The sequence below is a fragment of the Cyanistes caeruleus genome, chromosome 21 (assembly GCF_971803275.1).
Source record: "Cyanistes caeruleus chromosome 21, bCyaCae1.hap1.1, whole genome shotgun sequence".
Classification (NCBI taxonomy): domain Eukaryota; kingdom Metazoa; phylum Chordata; class Aves; order Passeriformes; family Paridae; genus Cyanistes; species Cyanistes caeruleus.
In genome coordinates, this window is record NC_141721.1 from 5237644 (window position 1) to 5257274 (window position 19631).

Below are 19631 nucleotides of genomic sequence, written 5' to 3' on the forward strand. Positions count from 1 at the left end.
ACATCTCATACAAAAATAAAAAAGTTAAGAAGCTAGAGTTTAAGAACAGGATGTGTGACCTGTCAGGGAACTGGGCTCGGGCAGCCAGGACCAAGAATCTCAGAATGGTTTGGGTTGGAAGTGACCTTAAAGATCGTGTGGTTCCAACCCCACTGCAACTGAACACTCCCATGATTCAATATAAACCTCATGGCAGCACTGTGAGGTCTGAACTAGGAGACAACACATGAGACCTGAGGATATTTAGGGGCAGTCATCCCAACATAACATTTCTCAGGGCTCTAGAACCACTGGGAGATGGGAGAGGCTGTTCAGCATGGCACAAATGGGCTAAATTACCCAGTTTTGTCTGCACCCAAGGTGGTATAAAATTAACCACGAGCAGCACCTCTATCAGCATGGGGGGACAGTGCTGTGTTTGAGGACTGCTTTGAGGAGCTTTTTTACATGTGACAACTCTCCCACTGCTTGAGACAACCCAGGCAGCTTTGGGGAGCAGCAGCCTCCATCTCCCTGCCCCAGGCCACAGCTCTACTGGTGGCCACGGATTTCTCCCTTAGACACCAGCACAGCCACAGGTCATCTTGCTCAGGTGCAAATGTTCTGGGCTAAGCCAAAACATTTCTTTTTTAGATTTATTTGATGAAAGTCCAAAAACTGAGATGACATCAAAGAGCCCATTGAGCAGATCCCCTCCAGAAACACACGGGGACTTTACCTCGTTAATACAAACACGGTTCCCCTGCAGACTTCCTGGGAACAGCTGAAGCAGCACCGCACTTCAAACACCAGCCTGCACATCACAGGGCTGGGGAGGAGCTCAGTTCTGGCTCAGGATTGTTGTCAACCCTTTCAAAGCCCACGCAGGATCACACACAAAAAATTGTCACAGCCCTGGGGGGAACAACTTTCTCTTTGTCCCCAGGATATGGGCTGTAAAGGCAACGGCAGGGCAGGAGCTGTCACAAGGAGCAGTCAGGGAGGGCGTGAAGCCTGATCTGAAGGAGAGAAAGAGAAGACTTAGAGGATGGATTCAGCCCTGCTGGGACTGGTCAGTGACTGTTTCCCATGAGCTAACAAGAGGAATGAATGTCCCTTCAGGATTTCAAACCCCGTGCCAAGAGCCCATCTTTCTCTGAGGATGGCAACTGCCAGCATTTCTGTCCCTGCTGCTGGCCCGGCTCTGAGGTCACTTCCAGAGGGACACAGGAGACCTGCAGGAGCCCAGGCTAAGCTGTGGCATGGAGTGACAATCAGGAGATATGCTGCTTCCTGGAAGAGCTGGAACTGATGTGCAAATAATGGCAGAAAAATGCGGGGCAAGGGAGGGTTAGAGAGAGATTAGTCTGGGGCACACTCTGGGAGATACACAATGTTAAGTATGAGGGCAAAGGAAATGAAAACTGGAAACTCAAACATAGTCAAGAATCCAATCCCAGCCTGGGCAGGAAGTTTACACTCTGCTTCTAAATATACATGTTTTTAAATCAACAAGCTTTCTTGCTCCTCAGCTCTACTGTACATCCACACGGGAGAACGAACCGGATGGAGGCACTGCCAAGCTCTCCTGGCGAGGTGTTCTGTCCACAAGGGACAAGGCATGGGTGACACACATCCCTGCCATGCCCCTTTGCTTCCCTGCTCCTGAAGGTGCTCTGGGAGAGCAGAATTCCCAGCTCCAAGCTCGCAATGCCTTGCAGGCAGACTCTCCTGTGCTCTCCGAGTGCCTGTGGACCATGAGGAGAGGTATCTGTGAGCAAGGCTCAGCTCTGGTGCCTCTTTCCTCCCTGCTCTCTGGCCACTGCATTCATGCTCAGCAGTTGGATAGTCACATATTTTTTTTAATTTGATATAATTATCTCCTAGAAATTACTATACACAGCCTCTTGGGATCTAAAGCAATTAAGTGAAGATAAATTTCTTTCATGGAGCAAGCTGTCAAAGGATGAAGCAATTTCATTCCCCATTTGAAGTGGAAGCTTTGGGTCATGCATGGTTTATTTGAAACAATGCCATCACCTAAAGCTGCTGATCTTATCTGTCTTTCTCTGTCTCTCCATTTCAAACTGCTGAAGATGTGCAGCGTGGCACTGCCTGAAGTGATGACATCTGGCACCAAGCCAGCTACAGAAACAAGCTGCTCCTCCCCGAGCCTGAGTGCAAGAGGCCAAACATTCCTATTAAAAAGGGGGAAACCAAGGTGAAATCTGGGAAGAGCTGAGAAGTGGGAATCCTGCCCGAGGGAACAAGAGGAGCGAGGTGCCAGCAGTGAGGGGTGGCACTGCCCAGGACAGGATGGGGCATCTCTGAGGGGTAACAGGCTGCCAAGGCTTCCTCTTCCATGTAAATCAGGCTTCCAGGATTTCATCACGAGGAGGAACAGCCCATGCCCCTCAGTCTGTATGAGCAGAGACATGGCAGGGTGGAAATTATGTCCCATTAGCACAAGCATGCTAAGTCTCTCAGATTTTCCAGCAAATTCTCTCCTGTCCTCACACCTCACTACACCAAGATGTTTCATTTTACACAAAAAAATCCCCACATAAAAAAAAAAAAACTCACTTAAATAAACCATTCTCCAAAGTGATGGATTTTATCCTGGAAAGGGGAGGATGCTGTGGAGCAGAGCGTGGCTGTGGTGAGGCCTTTGCTACCTCCACAGGGTCAGAGATTCCAGAGCTTCCCAGGGAGAAAGGCGTGTTTAGCAGGTATTCCATACTCCCCAAATGTGCAGACCTGGAGGATTTCTCCTTCCCCACATCAGGACAGTCACTCACTCAAGCCACAGGGAAATTGGTGACTATGCTCCTGTCTAAATAGAAGCTGTAGTTGTGAGTGTGGAAACAGGCAAGTGCTGAGCGAATTCAGCTCCCACGGCCTGGACTGACGAGAGCATTTCATCCACAAGGCTTCTGCAAAGCTCAGATCACTGCTGATTAAATCTTTGCTCATTAGAACTAAAAAAAGCTACTGGTACTAGAGGGAGCTAATAATAAAAACTGGCAATGGGTGCAAGTTCGAGAAGCATCTGGGTGACTTCAGAGCGCAAAAATGATCTTCAGCAGTGACCTCAGCACCAGACATGTGGCACGTCACCGACAGCTGGGAGGTGGCTCCATCAGCCCCAGAAATGCACAGTGACAGGCACGTCCCTGACACACCCTGGGGAGCTGCTCCAGGCCCACTTTTCCTGGGAATTGTGAGTGGAACAGGTATCAGGTGAAGTGACACAGCTCTGGAAGGATGTAGCAAACTCCCATCTTTCTCTATGCATGGGCATAAATCTCCTTCCTTCCCTAATAATGGCTGCTGTAATAAACATCACATCGTTTATGCTTAAGATAAATACGGAACCAGAATGTAAATCTGTTCTGCTGTTCACAGAGCAGGCAGGCAGTAACTCCTCAGAAAACACATTTGTCTTCATACTGAGAGCTTGTGTTTATATGTGCATCTACCTATTCCAAGTACAATGAAGTTTTGGGAAAGTTTAAAAAAATAAATCAATGAAATGGCTACAAATAAGAACTACAGTTGTCACTATTCATAATATATAAACATATAGACAAATATTTGTTACATATGGTGGAGAAAATGCTTTATGTAAAATGCTGGTATGTAAAATGTTAAGGCAAATTCTGTTAATTTAAATAAATTATGGCTTTTACCTTATGTTTAAGGAAATATATGCAAATATGTTATGGGGAAAAATGCGATTAAATTATGTGCTGGATTAAATATCCAGCATTTTTCATGTCCCACCACAGATACAGCCAGGCCAGCAGCAGTCAGGCTGCTCATGTGGGGTCTGTGTTTGGGAAGAATTTTAATGCTTCCCAATGAACCTTCCCTTAGTACCCCCTCATCTTCCTAAGGGACACGGGTGCCTGGGGCTGAGGCACTGGCCTGAAATCCTGGGTATCAGGGGTTTGTTCTCAATCTGAAGCCAAGGCTTCCTGTGGGACCAGCTCAGTCCCTCAGCCCTGTGTACCTCTGTTGCCAATCCCTAAGAAGGAAATTGCTTTTCCTTCTGTCACAACGTGTTGTGGAGATATGTTCATTAATGCCTGGGAAGCGCTTTGACTTCAATGACTTTGAGAAAAAAAAATAAATAAATACAAGCAATAAATAAGATTATGGTGGTATCTTCTCTCTCCTGGGTTTGGGATGTGACAGCAGGAGGGCACTGAGGGTGACAGCTCTGTCCTGCCACAGGAGCTGGGCTCTCCAACCTCACCCAGCCCCAGCCCAGCGCTGGCAAACGGATTTGGCATCCAGAGAAACAACACAAGCTCCAGCTGGGAGCAGAAACGTGGGGAGCAGACTCCAAGCTCAATGACAGAGGTCACCTTCCGTCTCCCATAGAGACAGAGTAGATCCCCATCTGTTATTTGGGCTGACCACTCCCTGCATTCCACCCCGTCCACTTCTTTGGCAAGCTCTGCAGGACGTGGATCTTTCTTATTCAGGATAACAATGAGGAGTTATTAATTGGTCTTTTTTCGGGTTTCCTGAGGTCCTTCCCATAGCTGCCTTGGTGGATACCACAGCCTCCCTCGCCCTCAGATGGGATTTAAGCATTTCAGATGGGCAAAGACAAAACATGAAAGAGGGTCCCTCCAAAGCTGAGCCACGGGCAGAGGCCAAGAGTCAGGTCAAGGATTGAGTTTAGTACCAGAAAGAAGAGTCTGAGCAGAGGTGGCAGCGTATCCATCTGGCAAAGTGTGAGGCAAAGATGCAACCCTGAGTCCCAGGGACCTCTCATGTGATCCAAAGCACCTGAGCAGAACAAAGATTGTCTCAGGCCACGCTTCATGCCCAGGGACAGCTCAGCCAGCCAGAGCAGCCTTTCCATTTCCTCAGAGTTTCTCTGGGTAGCAATAAGAGATGGCTCATTGGGAGGGGATCCAGCATTAATGGTGTTTTAATGAGGCCTTTCAATACACTTATAGACTAATCAGCAAATTCCATGAGGTCTGGGCTCTGATATGTCATTCCAAGTACACTAAAGCCATGGCAGTACCTCTGCACAGCCAGAGCTGTGCGCTCTCTGAGCCTGATGTCCTGCCAAGAGGTGGCAGATTTTGTGCTATTTGGGTGCTGAAGCAGCAGGAACAAGGCCATTTCCCACTGCAAAATCCCAAGGAAGTGAAGGGTGCTCCAAGGAGGTGCTGCACGTGGTCTGACTCTCTTTTCCTAGGTCACTCCACTATTCCCAACTCCAGGAACACACAGTCAGCAAGTTTCTTGAATAGGACATTTCCCGTTTACCAAGAATCTGTGCTGAACCCCTGGAAGCAGGTTTTAGGACAAAAGGACTAAAGACAAGTGAGTTTCCCATCTCATTACACAAACCTGAGCACGACACAAGCAAGGACGTTGGACAGTGAGCGTCATCTGATCCACTCGGAAAGATCCAACCCCAGGCATGGGACAGGGCTGATTTATCCTGTCAGTCTCTGCCTCAAGCTGATGATCCCATCTCACTTCCAGAAAACACTTTAAAAGAGCCTTCAGCTGACAGCAGAGCCAAGCTGTACAGGGCTGGCTGAAGACCCGACACGTGCTGGGGCACGTGCACAGCTCACACCCTGATTCACTTGGAGCTCACACTGTGGTTGAAGCACCCCGTCCAAGATGAGCCTGGAGGAGAGGCAGAGGTGCATCCAAAGCTGGGGAGGAAGGCATGGAAACATCACAAGACACTTGAGAAAACTCCCCACGCACTGTGGTAGTGCTCCTTCCCTCCCCATGCCAGGAAAGAGGCATTTCAGGGACAGGGAAAGTTGTTTCCACCAGCTGCTGGTTCTCCCCTCCCTGCCCCTCCCTGCAGGAGATGGGGCTGCCTGGAAGGCAGCATCTTCTACTTCCCTGCAAGCTGTGCCCAGACCACAGAGCCACTCTGGCTCTCCCTGACAGGAGGGCTGAAGGGAACACGTGGAATTGGATCTTAAGACGTTGGCAGGTGCTGGTTCCTCACCTCGCAGTGCGACTGCAGCTCCCACACGCAGCCCTCACCCCCGAGACCGGCCAAAGCAGCAGGACCCCAGCCCTGCACAGGGGGGCAGATCTGCTCCTCCTCACCACCCTGCCTGCCCTGGGCTACAGGAGGACCTGTTCACGCTTGCCTGTGGCCAAGGGGCTGCAGGGCTTTGAGCTCCTGCTGCCTCCAGCGCTGTTTCTCAGCCCGATGCCACGGCCGTGCGTCAGCAGCCCCGAGCGCTCGGCACAGCCGGGGCGAGAGGACGTGAAAAGCTGCTATGCCCCAGAGACTGCAGTGCACAGGATACGGCCTGGATTAAAATCTGGTCAGCAGAGGTCTTAAAATGTCAGCGTAAACAGGAGGGCAGTGCTGGCGGGGCCGCAGGGAAGCTTGCTTGGGCTTATGCTGCTTAACAATAGGTTCAGTGACCTGGACAAAGAAACTCTCCTGATAAAGCCAACAGATTAGACACCGGCTCAAACCCTCCCTGGCTTTCAAGAGAGCAGGCAGAAACTTGCAACTGCTCAGTCACTTGCTTAGGAACAAACCCCATGCTATTTAACACAGTTAATGCCCAGCTGTGCCTGCAGGAAGGAGCAGAGGCTGCAGGACAGCAGGAGTGTCCATGGGTACAGAGGAGAGAGGGACAGCACAGTGTCACCTCCTCCTGAGGAGCAGCAGGTGGAGTGTGGACAGTCCCAGCTCAAACACACCAGGAGAGCAGCTCGGGGGATCCAAACCACACCCAGCACTGTCCTGCCTCTCACTCCATCTATTCAGCTTATAAATGACAGGATGGGAACTGGGGGGACTTGGGACACATTTACATATCAGAGCAGCAACCCACAACTTCCAAACCTACGGCAAAATTCAGTTATTGGAAACTGAGACAAAGGAAATTTAGCCAGGAAATAATGCATGCTTTTAACAGCAACTGAAACGGGGTCTGGTGACAATTTGCTGAGGATTGTGAAGGGTTCTCAGCCTTCCAGAATCAAGGGTTTGTGCTTTCTACAAGACCTGCTGTTGGAAATTTTCTTGTGGTTTCATGAGAGAGAGAAAACCAGTGGAGATGGCCACAGCTTCCCCAGCTTGCCAGCATCCAAGGTTCTCCCGGGCTGGATTCCCCATTCCCAGAACTGACGCACACCACCGTGGGCTCCTCTTTGAAGAGGGGGTTTCTGACCTGTACATTGTTCCCAGAAGCTCCCTGAGGTTCAAAGCACCTTGCTGACAGACAGGCAGGTGTGCCTGTGACAGTGACCACCTCCCCAAAGCCAGTGTGGGGGCGGAGGGGAGGGGATGGCGCCCCAAACACAGCCCTGGGCAAGGCACAGGGGAGGGCTCCCAGCCCAGCTGTGACATTTCCTTTCACCTATACCTGTACAGCTGTTTCCTACAGGGCTGCAGCCTCGAGTGAGATGTGTGAGGCTTCTGTAGGTGCTTGGGAACAAGATGGAACAGAAACACTTCACACCTGGCCCCAAAATTACAGCACGCTGGCAGCTGGCCAACATAAACTGGCAGAGTACCAGTTGCAATGGACATCAATTAAGCAGCCTGTCATCCTCAGACTGCAGGCTTTGCTTTTTGCGATCTGCATCGCTCCTTAAGCCTTCAGCAGCACCAGCACTGGAGTTTTCCAGATGGGATCATTTCCCGCAGATTCCACTCACTAGATTTATTGCAGTTTGTATTTTTTTTTTTTTTTCTCTTTTTAACCCACCCCCCCTTCAAGAGGCTGAACTATTATTCCACATTGCAGATTTCTCCAGTGCTGGATTCAGCGTCCTTGTGTCGTGCTAGTGCTTGTTTGCCATAGGTTTCCTTTACCTTCAGCTGCAGAAACTCAATTTTAAGAATATCTTCAGAACTCTCTTAGCTTAAAAAGTGAGTAAAAACTGAGGCCAAATGATAACTGAACAGGATTCCTCTCTGGAAGATGCCCTGCACAACCTTAGGAGATGTTGCAGCAGTCACTGGACAGGACTTGTGCCCAGTGCTACAATGCTGCATTTAAAACAGCACGGCAGACACCAGCATTGCCCCCTCTGCCACCCAGACCTGGGCACGTGGACTGAGCCTGGCACTTCCCACTGTGCTCAAGGCACCTGGCAAAGGCAGAGAGAGGCTCTCACAGTGCCCACGCAGCCCCTGGCACTCGTGGGTCAAGGTGATGCCAAGGACAGCTGAGGAGCTCAAAGCAGGTGATGTTCCCCACGCCACCTTCACGGTGGCATAAAATCCCCCCTCTCCTCCATCACCCCATGACATCATCTTCCAACATGGCCCATAATTTAGTTTAATTGCCTTTTACAATCCAAAGGCACCACATGAAAGGGAAGGTCGAGGCTGGGATGGAGTTCAGATACTGGTCAGAAAATGTAAACATCTCTTACTCTGCCGCCTCGGGGCTGCCAGCTCCTGCCAAGTCCCCGCTCCGAGCAGGGCCGCCTGTGGCAGGGATCTTTCACGGCTTGTTTGGAAACCGAGGCAGGCAGGAATGGAAGGAGTTTTTCAAGGATGACTCCTCACTGGACTCTCCTACTTGGGGCTCCGATCCCTGCTCACAGTTTCCCTTTTCCTCTCTGGAGCAAACTCCAAGCTGGAAGCTCTCTCTCTCTCATGGGCTGAGAGCATTTGCCTGCCAGCTGGAGGGAGATGCTCCAAGGCTATGGAATGGGAATATGGAAAGGATGCTGAGAAAAACAGTTACATTTGCTCACTGGGGTTTTCTCTCTGCTTACAAAGAGTTTGTGCTCTCAGAGACTTGGTCCCGCTACCTTTTCTCTGATGCCTTGCAAAAAGTCCTCCCAAAATCACTGTAGTGTGGCCACTAGATCCAAGATGGATTTAATCCCTGGCATTCCTGCAGTCATTAGGTCTCAGAAAGGACAAAAAGCCTGGTGTTGAGAGGCATGACAGCCCAGTCACTCCAACAGCTACTCCTCCTGGGCTTTTAAACCTGGGGCTCCCTTTCCAAGAAGCATCAGACATGACTACACTCTGCCAAGAGATCTCTGAGAGTCTTAGGAAGACTGAAATACCGTAAATAAGTGAAGTGAACAACAAGACAGGACTAATTTTAGCCCACGTCTCAATAATAATTAGCTCCTGAACAGCTAATCCAAAGGCTACTGCCAATCTGTGTTGGGGTAACTAAAGAGAGGGTCACACTTGAACTATCCACCTGGGCTGGACAGTGCAGAGGAAGGGGATTTGGGATTTTTAAGGAGAATAAAGCTTGGGATTCAGGCTATCTGCACTGACAGGTGAGTGAAACAAGGAACAGCACCAAGTGTGGGAAGCTCACTGGCCACCCTGGAGCTGGAGGAGCCACTCAATACCCAGCTTGTAAGGTCTGGCAGTAAAATATTGCTAATTAATTTTCAGAGCCTCGCGTTTTAGGGCTTTCATTTGCCTGGTGAGGTGAGACAGGGTTGAGACCAGTTGAGTGGTGAGTATCTGAGACAGTCCACTCCACACATGAGCATGCACATGAGGGAAAGGGAAAAAAGTGCCTTTCTGTTTGAGAGGAGGGAACCACGGTGACTGGCCCTATAAGCACATGTATTAATCATGCACCGTCTGGTTTTAATCCACACACTGCTGATCCTGCGTCTCACTGTATTGTTATCAGGGGAAGGAGTATTTCTCCTCAATCTTATTCACCAGCCAAAAGCCTGAAAATGCAAAAAACACATTTGTGAAGTGCCTTCCCAAGGACCCTGGGCCCCGGACCTGGTGAGCTGGGGCTGCTGCCTTTTTATTGGCGTTTAAAAACCTTTTATTAACGTGTGTCAGGGCTGGGGGAGGAGAGACAGGCTCAGGTTTCAGGACCCCCCATGCAGAGAGGTTTATTGTGGGAAGGGACATTAACACTTTCTCCTCCACATCTGCCCATGGCTGGGGCATGTGGCACAGGGTGTGCTGCAGGCACAGGCCTGGGGGATGCACACGCTGAGCCCGTGAGGAGCTTGCAGGGTGATCCATGCAGAGAGGAGAACCTCCCTGCTCTGCTCCACATCAGGGATATCTGCAGCCCTCTTCCAGCTTTGCCAGGAGCTCCATGGGGTCACTGCAGAGCAGGATGCTCCTGAGACAACAGCATCCAGCGAGAGCTGAGGAATCCAGGACATGCCCCAGGTTCCCAGGGCTGCACCCACGCACCATCACCAGGACTCTCTTTAACCTCAACATGACCCAAGTGTTTTCCATTACCAGCACCATGACTCCACAGTTGCCACCTTCCCCCTTCCCAACCTTAATTCAGCCAGGTTGCTGCTCCCTGCTCTTGTCTCGGGTCCAAGGTTGGGTGAGGGAGGTCCTGGCAGTGTCTCCTTGGGCTGCACAGGCTGCAGACACAGCTGACAGCTCAGGCACCAGGCTGCATACTTTGCTGCTGACTGGTACGGTCAGTGGTGTTCCATCACACAAGCTGCAGTGGAGATGTGCCCAACACACACACCCAGGAAAACAACACCGAGTTCTGCTCACCCCAGAGCCAGCTTTTGTTGGTTACAGCTCCAATGACAGTGCAAGAGATGATGGGAAGCTCTAAGTGTCCCACTGGCTCCAGCAGGAATTCGAACGCGCGGCTTCGTGGCAGCAAACGGAGTCAGAACGTTTTCACTCAAAATAAGAGCCAGGCCAAATGCTCAAAAACTTACTGAGAAACTCTGGCTGAATTCTGCACTCCATCTGCTAAATGGGACGTGGAGAACAAAAAGGAGTGGGAAGCACAGTGTTTGTCCTATACAGCTTACAAAACAACCACCCTCTTGGTAGAGCAAAGAGCCCAACACCATTTTAATCCAAATTCCCTCCAGTTCTGCCTTTCAACAGGTTCTTTTCCTCTGAAATGTTACAAATTTAGAAGCTAGAGGGTAAAAGAATGGGGTAAGGATTTGGAGCATCAGCAAGCAAGGTGAGATATCCTTGTAGTAAAAGCCAACTGCTTCTTCCTAGCCCTGCAAGTGGTAGAAAAGGGACCCAGAGTCACTCTGGCACACCAGAACCCACAAGACATTCACAATGTGCCATATAAAGAGCAGTACATTCTCATTCCCTCTCCAGCAAAGAATTTGGGCTGAAAACTGGGCCAAGACTGAGAACACAACAGAAAGAAATTTGGTGCAAAAAATAACTCCTGCTAAAAAGCAATGAAAAATCAGTATGGGAAAAAAAATCAGTGCCAGAGAGAGTTGCTCCGCTGCCATCGCCTGCTGGAGGCTCAGGGACACAGATCCCAAAATGCCACCAAGCTCAGCACAGACATGCACCCTTCCACTCCAAACAGCCCAGAGATGCATCCCATAGGCCCAGGATAGTTTGGGCTGGAATGGATCTTAAAGACCATCCAGTTCCAACCCCCAGCCATGGACAGGGACACCCTCTACTAGAGCAGGCTGCTCCCAGCCCTGCCCAAGCTGGCCTTGAGCTGATGAACTGCCGAGGTGTTGGGTTCACCTGGGCTCTGCACACTTCAGGGAGGGCAAGGAGCAGATGGTGGAGTGAAGATGGCACACAAGTTTAAGTTGGGTTGGGGGATTCTTTGCTAGAAAGTGCCTTTTTGTATCTTGCTCACAGTCACTGCCATGTGGGTTTGTGCCTCTCAGTCCTGGCTGGCTCTGCAGTGCCTTCTGCAACACCCCACTCCTGCAGAGTCCAGTAATTCCTTCATTAATGCTGCAGAGGGATGACATTTGTGGAACAGGGTAGTCACTTGACTGTATTGACACAGCTGCCACTCCAGTCTCTTTCTAGAGTGTTTCCAAATTGCAGAAAATGGGGTAGGCTCATCCAAAGAGGTCACTCTGCCTTCTATTCCAAGGTGTTGACCTCAACCCAAGTTGTAGCTGAGAGAGTCACTCAGCCTGCTTTTAAAATCTCCAAGACTCAAGAGTTCCTGTAGAATCACTAAGGAGGCTGCTCTCAAGTGCTGAACTACCCAAAGGTATGAAACATTTCCTAAAGTTTTGTCTTAATCTATTTTGCTACAATTTCTGCCCGTTCCTTCCTGTGCTTTCAGCATGGAGCTGGAGGACAGCTTGTTCTCCTCTCTGCTGTTGCCCTGAATTTCCTATAGACTAAAAAGCCCCAGAACACCCAGGCCCTTCTTGGAAATCAGGCTGTTGAACTCTCTTTTCTAACTCACTGTCCTTCCCTTCATCCTGCACACACACACCTGCTGTTTCACCTGTCTGGCCATTAATAAAAACACTGGTCAGAAAGAAATAAAGGGGTAAAGGCACAGCCAGACCTGGCTGTTTCCCTCTTGGAAAAAGCCTCCTTCGTTTTCAGCAGAACTGAGATAACATCATGCCTGATATTCCTGAATTCCTGTGTGGCTGGTGCTGAGCTGTGAGAGCACCAACTCCTACCTGTGAAGCTGTGCAGGTTCTTTACCAAGCACCAGAACCCAAGGGAGCTGGGACAGGGAGAAGTCAGCTCAGCAGCTCAGGTGTAGCTACAGGACAGACACAAAGATGAGTGCAAGTGCCTGGCAGGGCAGGTAGATGGCACTCCAAATAAACTGGTGTGTGGTTAGAGGAGGCAGAGTTCAGGGAATACCGACCCCCTCCCACATGTTACAGGGCACCAGAGCTGCTCAGCCACCTCACCTGCCTGCTGGGGGCTCTGGTTTGTGGCTGCTGGGGAAAGGATCTCTGCATAGGGACACTTGGATTGTCCTCAGCAGAACCCCCGTGAGGCCACCACACATGCTGGGCTAACCTTAGGGCAGCAATGGCAACTGCATGTTTCTTATTTTAACCCTGTCAAATAGAGCCTTGAGAATTCATGCTTCCACAGACACTTCCTGGACTAAGCTGCTTCCCCAAACTGAGAGGGCTCCTGGTTTTAGTGGGAGCTTGTGCTCCTGTGCTGCAGGCAGTGCTGTGAGCACAGATTGGGGCAGACAGAGAAGTGAAACAGAAATTTGTACCTTTGGGTCCCTCTATGAGAAAGGTCCTGAATTTCTCACCGTCATTTCAGGACAATGTCATGAAGAAGAAGTGGCACAGGGAAAGGCACTTTGCCAATGTCACACGCAGGCTCTCCACAGAAACCTGCTCTGCATCCCCACTTCTCCTCCTGGAGCATCAACCCCTCAGGGAGGGGACACTGCAGCTTCCCAGATGAGCCACGTTTTTGGAGCTGCACTTCCACCTCCAAGCAGGAAACTGTTAAGAGCCACTCTCATCCTGCCGTGCCTCCAAGGGCGTGCAAAACAAATGCCATTGTGCCTCCTCCATCCCCCACCAGCTTCAGTTCTCCAAGTGAAGCCCCCAGATCCCTTCTGGCCAGGTGGTGGCAGAGAGCAGACCCAAAACCCCACATCAACAAGGGAACTGATTTCATTATTCTAAAAACAAACAGCCAAAGGAAAGTTCAGCCTAGAATGGGCTCCTAGAGCAAAGAAAGGAAAATAGAGAGAGGGCAGTGGGGAATGCTTCATATTCCTAAAAGCCTTTTGTACGTTAACACATGGTGTCTGCTTCTCTCTAGTCACCTATTTATCACTCTCCTCTTTAGAGAAGGAAAAAAGTCCTGGCTGCCTTCCTAAGGCAGAGTTTTGTGGCCGGGGGGAGGGGGAGGGTGCTTTAAGCATGATGCAAACCATTTGGAGTGCACCGAGAGCTCTGCCAACACAAGCTGCACTATTTAAACAAGTGAGGAAATGATCGTATATACAACATGCCAGCGAGCACACACACACCAGAGGAAGTCGAGAGGGGTTTTCATGACACAGAGCTGGATGTCAGCGGCTGAAAGGTCGATATTTTCCCTTAACACCCTTCTCAATGACTTAATCGTGTTCCGTTTGCACAGAAAACTTCCCAAGAATAAAAGTCTGAAGGAATCGAGGGGGGATGTTTGGCCTACTGCTGACCTTGTCCGAGGTCCTCTCCACGTAGCAGGGCTCCTGGGGGGCGACCAGCAGGGGAACGAAGCCCGAGAGCAGCCGATCCTCTTCCAGGCTAAGCAGGGCAAGGTCGTCATCTGGGTCCTTGTACAAGGGCACCTCCGACTGATTCACTGCGGTCAGTATGTTACAGAAGTCAGCCAGCGTCGCCCACACATCTACTGAGACCCTGGGAGAACGAGGAGAGACGTGAGCAATTCAGGGCTGGAATGCGTTGGGAGTTGCCTGCAATGCTGCAGTGAATACCAGAGAGGTGAGGCGAGGCAGGCACCGCTGCTGCCCTGCCCCGTGGGACGGCCCCGGCGCAGCTGCGCTGGCACCGACCCCGCCAGGGACCGCGACCCTCGCCCGCCAGCGCTGACCCCGGACACCGTCCCCACGGATGGGGACAGCTGCTGGGATGTCGCCCTTCCTGCTGCTCTGCCCACCTCTGCCCGCTCCCCCAGCCCCGTGCGGAGCCGGCAGGAGCTCGGCTCCTTCCATGGATGTTTGTTACTCGGTTCTAAAGGACAGAGCGAAGCTGTCGCAGCTGAAGGGGCTCTTGGAGGGCTCCAGCCCAGCCCGGAGCATCCTCTCCTTCATGCAGCTCTTACCTGCTGTGACCACGTGCTGCAGCCACACTCTGCAGCACAGAGATTTTCACAGTTAAACCCCAGCCATCAGGGGTTAAAGCCATGCTTTGCTCCTGTCCATGGGTTTCACCTCTCACGAGTGACCTGCAAAGCTGCCCCTGCCATGTCTCACGTTCCCATTGTGGCAGTGGTGTCCAGGGTGTGAACACAGGAGCCCTGGACCGCTTTCCACGCATTCCCATCACACATCCCCATGGGTGAGCACAACCCAGGGAGGGCCCAGCGCCCCAGGGAGAGCCAGTGTGGAGAAAGCAGGGAAACAAGCAACAAGTATGGGGGTACTACAGCTGACCAGGCTGCCTCACACCGCACTTCTCCCTCCTGTTTCTACAAACACTCCAAATGGGTTTTTTTTTTTAGGATGTAAACTGGGATTTAAGTAGGAAATAGGGGAAACTGGGGCTGATGTGCTTCTGGTGGGCTGCTCCTCCAGCCCACACCTCTGGAGAAAAGCACAGGGAATCCAGCATCACCAGGGGTGCAGCAGTGACCGGTGCAGCCCAGGGCTGGAGGGAGGCCCCCTGCTCTTTGAACTGCTCCAGGTGGACAGAGTCTGCACTCGGTTATTTACGGGAATCAATGTACCAGGAAAGCACACTGAAATGAAACATCTTGTTTTCAAGAGCGTCCTGGGAGCCAGGCAGAATGAGGAGCCATTAATCAAAGCCCAGCACATAATCAGCACACATGTAACGCAGAGTCACCCACGTCCCTGAGCCAGCCCTAGCCCACATCCTACAGGGGAGAAAAGGAGAAGAGGTCCTTCAAAACCCTCTGGTCACAGACACCAGGAGCTGGGTTCATTCACAAAGCTCCATCGCTTGGCTCAGCCAGGTCTGGCTGTCAGAAATGTTTAAATATGGAAAAAAATAAACAGTTGCAACACGTTTTTCGGAGGGATCTGTCCGAGGCCCTTTGTGATGTAATGGGAAACGCTGCGTTTGTGCTACCAGCTGGAAAATAAACAGAGCTGCGAGGGTTAAAAGGAACTGAACTTTCCACGACCCCTATCTGCAAAAGAAGAAAATAATAAGAGGAATGATCCACTGCCCCACAGCCCTGATAGTTTATCCTCCGGCCCAGGCTGCAGAGACAAGCACCGGATGTGATAGGGCTGCTCTGGGCCACCTCCAAGGCGAGCTCTGCCCATGGGAGATGCACAGGGCTTGGGAGGCTCAGCCTCCCCCAGTGCCCTGCTGGCAACTGGGCTCAGCTGCCTGAGGCCGGTCACATAGCCCTGCTGGGGCCCCATGGCCACGAGGGCTCGCTGGGACGAAGGAGGTGCAGAGACATCAACAGGGAAGGGAACGGGAAAAGTGCCCCAAACTGCCAGGGAATGAGAGCACTGGGGTGTAGGGGATATTTTCAGGGGGCTGGGACAGCCAGGTGCATGGGGCCGTGGTGGAGGAGAGGGGAAAGAAACATTGCAGAGAGCTCACCCATATTCCTAATAACCAGAGCTGCAGGCAGGGGATGCTGATGACAGTGAAGGTGAGAGGGAGGCAGAGGGCAGTGGCAGGATGCTGGGCTGGACTGGGATTCACAGCAGGGTCAAGGTAATGGTGGCAGAGGTACCAGCACAGATAAAGTACAGGGAGCACCTCCCTCCACGGGGCTTGGCATTAAAAGGCAGAAAAATGCCACAGGAACAGTCACTGAGCTGGCACTGCTAATGCTCTTGCAGGCATCCAGCCCAGCAGTTCCCTTTCCTCTCCCCTCCAGCAGCATTGCCAGGCAGGGCACCCCTCACCACTCCTGAGTGTGAGAGCAGCCCCTGTCACCTCATCCCTCACCTGCAGCCTGACAGTGCCTTGCCACATCTCCCATCTGCCCTGGATGTGACAGATTCCCACCCTGGGCTCACTTCAGTCAAACCTCAGACTGTGCTGGCTCCCTGGGTAGCCAGCTCTCATTGCACTGCTACCCCAGCAGCACCCTGCAGAGCCTTGGAAAGCCAAGAAAGAAGTAGTGTTGGCATTTTTCCCTGGTTTTCTCCTGTGATGGCAGAGGCAGCACTGCAGAGATCAGCTCTGACCATTTTCTGCCATCCCCTCAGGTGCAGCTCCTCCTCTGCAGCGCATCTCCCATCACTGCCACCACCAACATCATTCACCAGCTGCTGCTGCTGGCAACGCCAGCGCAGACAAACAGCTCACACTGACACCTGGCAATCTCCTGCTGGGACATGCACTTGCTCTGGAAGGTCACAAAACACCTGTGAGCCCTGTCAGCCTCCTTCTCCCCAGTGCCCTTGCCCAGGACCACCTCATGGCCACTCCCAGGCATTTCTGGCTTGTGTCACCCCGCAGTGCCGGAGCCTCTTCCAGGCAGCTCCAGGTGCCTGGAAGCTCTGTGCACACACAGTGCCATGGCTTCAACGTCCCTCTGTGGAGGGAGGCCCCGAATTACTGACACTGAGCCCAGGCACGCAGCTCCCAGGTACAGGGACGAGACTCCCAGAGCTTTTAACCGAGGAAGCGAGAAGGGGGTGAGCGCGAGGTCTTTCCTCGGAACGGGGGTTCATTCACTTCCCCACAGACACATTTACATTTGCTTATTCCACTCGGACAGGAAAAAAAAATAAGAGTTAATTTCTTTTTTATTGCCTCAGGATTCCAGGTTTAATGTAGCTGTCAGTGTGAGCGCAGCCCAGCTGCAACGCCGACGGACACGGCCCGGCCAGGCAGCGGCGAGAGCCGCGCAAGTGCGCAGCGAGTTGGACCGCAGCCCCGGGGCCGAGCGCTGCCCCGGCGAGGCTGGGGAGGGCTGCTGGCAGAGATCATGCCCAGATGGGCATCACCACAAGGCAAAAGGCACACGGCAAAGTGTGGGGAGAGCAGAGGATGCCAGGGCGAGGCTGATGCTCGCTGAATCCCCGTGCGGGGCTCTGGCCATCCTCACCGGGGGCGCGGGCTGCCTGGTGATTAATATCAAGCACAATGACCCCATGTTACAAGCCTGCGGGGGCCTGTGGAGGTGGCCATTTCCTGTGTAATACCAGCTTGTTTAAACACTAACATCCAAACTGCACAGCTGCAGCACAAACCCGGAAAGCACGGAGCAGAAGAAGCCCTGCATTGTGTTCCCAGGCGCTGCCGAGCCGCGCTGCCGGGCAGATGGCAAACACCTCGGGGCCAGCCACCGGCACCCGCTGCCCGCAGGATGAGGTGCTCTGCATCCTCCTCATGCCCTTCCTCTCTCCTGCACCATGGCAAGCTCAACTAAAAGCGGCTCCTTTGCAAGGAATAAAAAGGGTTGGCCACGGGAGCTCTTCCCAAAAGGCCTTCACCAACCTTGGTCTGGGCTCAGACGCAGCAGGATGAGGAGGTCACAACCCCTCTGCATCAGTGATTTCCCCCACTCTGCCCTGCACACGGTCCCTCTGGCCAGCCAGGCATCCATAAACCCATTCCTCTCCCAGAAACCCACCTTTGAAGCTGGAGGGACGCTCTTTACCCAGGAGAGGTGCAGTCTCCTCCCAGCCAGCCTCTGCTTTGCCACAGCCCCCTTCTCCACAGAGACTTTTGGCTTCTCCTTTGGTCGACTTTATCTCCAGTCTCAGCCAGGTTTACACTACTGAGACACCTCTGAACCCTGGCTTTGATGTCTCGATAGGGAAACTCTGGTGGCCAGCATTACTGAGGATGGGATCTGCAAAAGGGATTTTCCATTTAGTCTCCAGCAAACTCCAGCAATATCTTGGCACCCCTGTGCAGGACTCTGTCCATCCCTCCCAGTGGGAGCTGCCATCTCAGTGACACTTCTCTGCAAGAGCAATGTGATGAGAGCGATCTGGCACATCTCTCTGGGAAGGTAAGCTCTAGAATGTGCTCACAGCTTTTGGATTTAATTTAAGACTTGGTTTAAATTAACCATTTTTAAATGCTTGCAGACAGTCTCCACAAACTGAGAGGCCCTTGGCCCCACGTGGAAGGAGCATGGATTCGCCAGGGTCAGCTCTGCAGCAGCATCTGTCTAGCCAGTGGATTCCCCATCAGTCCTTGTGCTTCATTTAGCAATGGATTAATTGTGGCAAGGAGCAGCTCTCTGCAGCCCTCTTCACCTTCTTCCCAGCCACATGTCCCAAAAAGGGATGGAGTCACTTATACAGCAGCCTCCTTGGACATGCACCTTTTGACCCATCTGCTGCCAACGTTTTTGCCTTAGGGGATCCATCCTGCTCCCTTTTTCCCAGAATCCCTGCTTTTACACCCCAATCTCTACAATTCACTGCTGGGGACATTTGGTCTGAAAGATGCTTCTCCAATTGCCTTAAACAACCACCTGCAGAGAACTCAACACAAGGTCTGCCATGAAACATGAAGACAGAAATTAATTTTAAGATACAAAAGTGACAGTTGCTTGCTGCTAGAAGACCTGGCAACACCTGGTTCAGACACACAATTCCCAAGGCACTGAAGCAGAGATGTCCAAGGTTAAGTTTAGCTCCTATTCTGGAAACCCATGAGGAAAGAGTCATGGAAAGCTCACTGAGCACCTCTTCCAAAATAGGAAGGACACCTTTCACCTCTCAAATACACACAGAGAGGTAGTCAGGAAGTCCAACAACTGAAAAGCTGTTCCAGGGCGTCCCCTGAGCTGTGATGACCATGCAGTGTGGCCAGGAGCTGGAGGAGTGCACCAGACCAAGAACTGTGGATGTGGGGAAAGATGGAGCTTCTCGCTTGGGTTGGATTCAAGACTGCTGAGCCCCCAGGTGGGGAGAGGATGCCTGCCAGCAACCAGGGCTCATTCCCAAGCTCCCACCAAGAAAGAGGACCCTGAAGACACAGCCTCCTGAACCTCTCATCCCACTCCATGGAGCCCACTCCCGCATGGCTCACATCCATCTGCTGGCTCTCGGCAGCGCTCACCTCTCACACCTTTCCCTCCGCCTCTGTCCAAGAGGGAAAGCAGCGAGCTGAGGAATTTGGTGTGGGGTTGGTTTTGTTGTTTTTTTTTTTTATTGTAAGGACTCAAATCCAGCAGTGTGATAAATGCATCCGAGCTACAATTAGGAAGATATATAGCATCAGAACGCGAAGGTCTGGGCAGCGTGGTGAAACGCGGGCTCTCCAGAGCCCCAGCT

The 19631-nt window shown here is 51.9% G+C and overlaps 1 protein-coding gene across 11 annotated transcripts in view; it reads right to left on the bottom strand.

The window, feature by feature from the left end:
- SMG6 (SMG6 nonsense mediated mRNA decay factor) overlaps positions 1–19631 on the bottom strand; it is a 105503-nt gene that overhangs the window by 29278 nt on the left and 56594 nt on the right. For all 11 annotated transcript variants that reach the window (XM_023939221.2, XM_086858859.1, XM_086858860.1 and 8 more), the window contains exon 13: positions 13878–14079. In XM_023939221.2, the coding sequence (XP_023794989.2) occupies positions 13878–14079 (202 nt within the window). The remainder of the gene's footprint in view (positions 1–13877; positions 14080–19631) is intronic.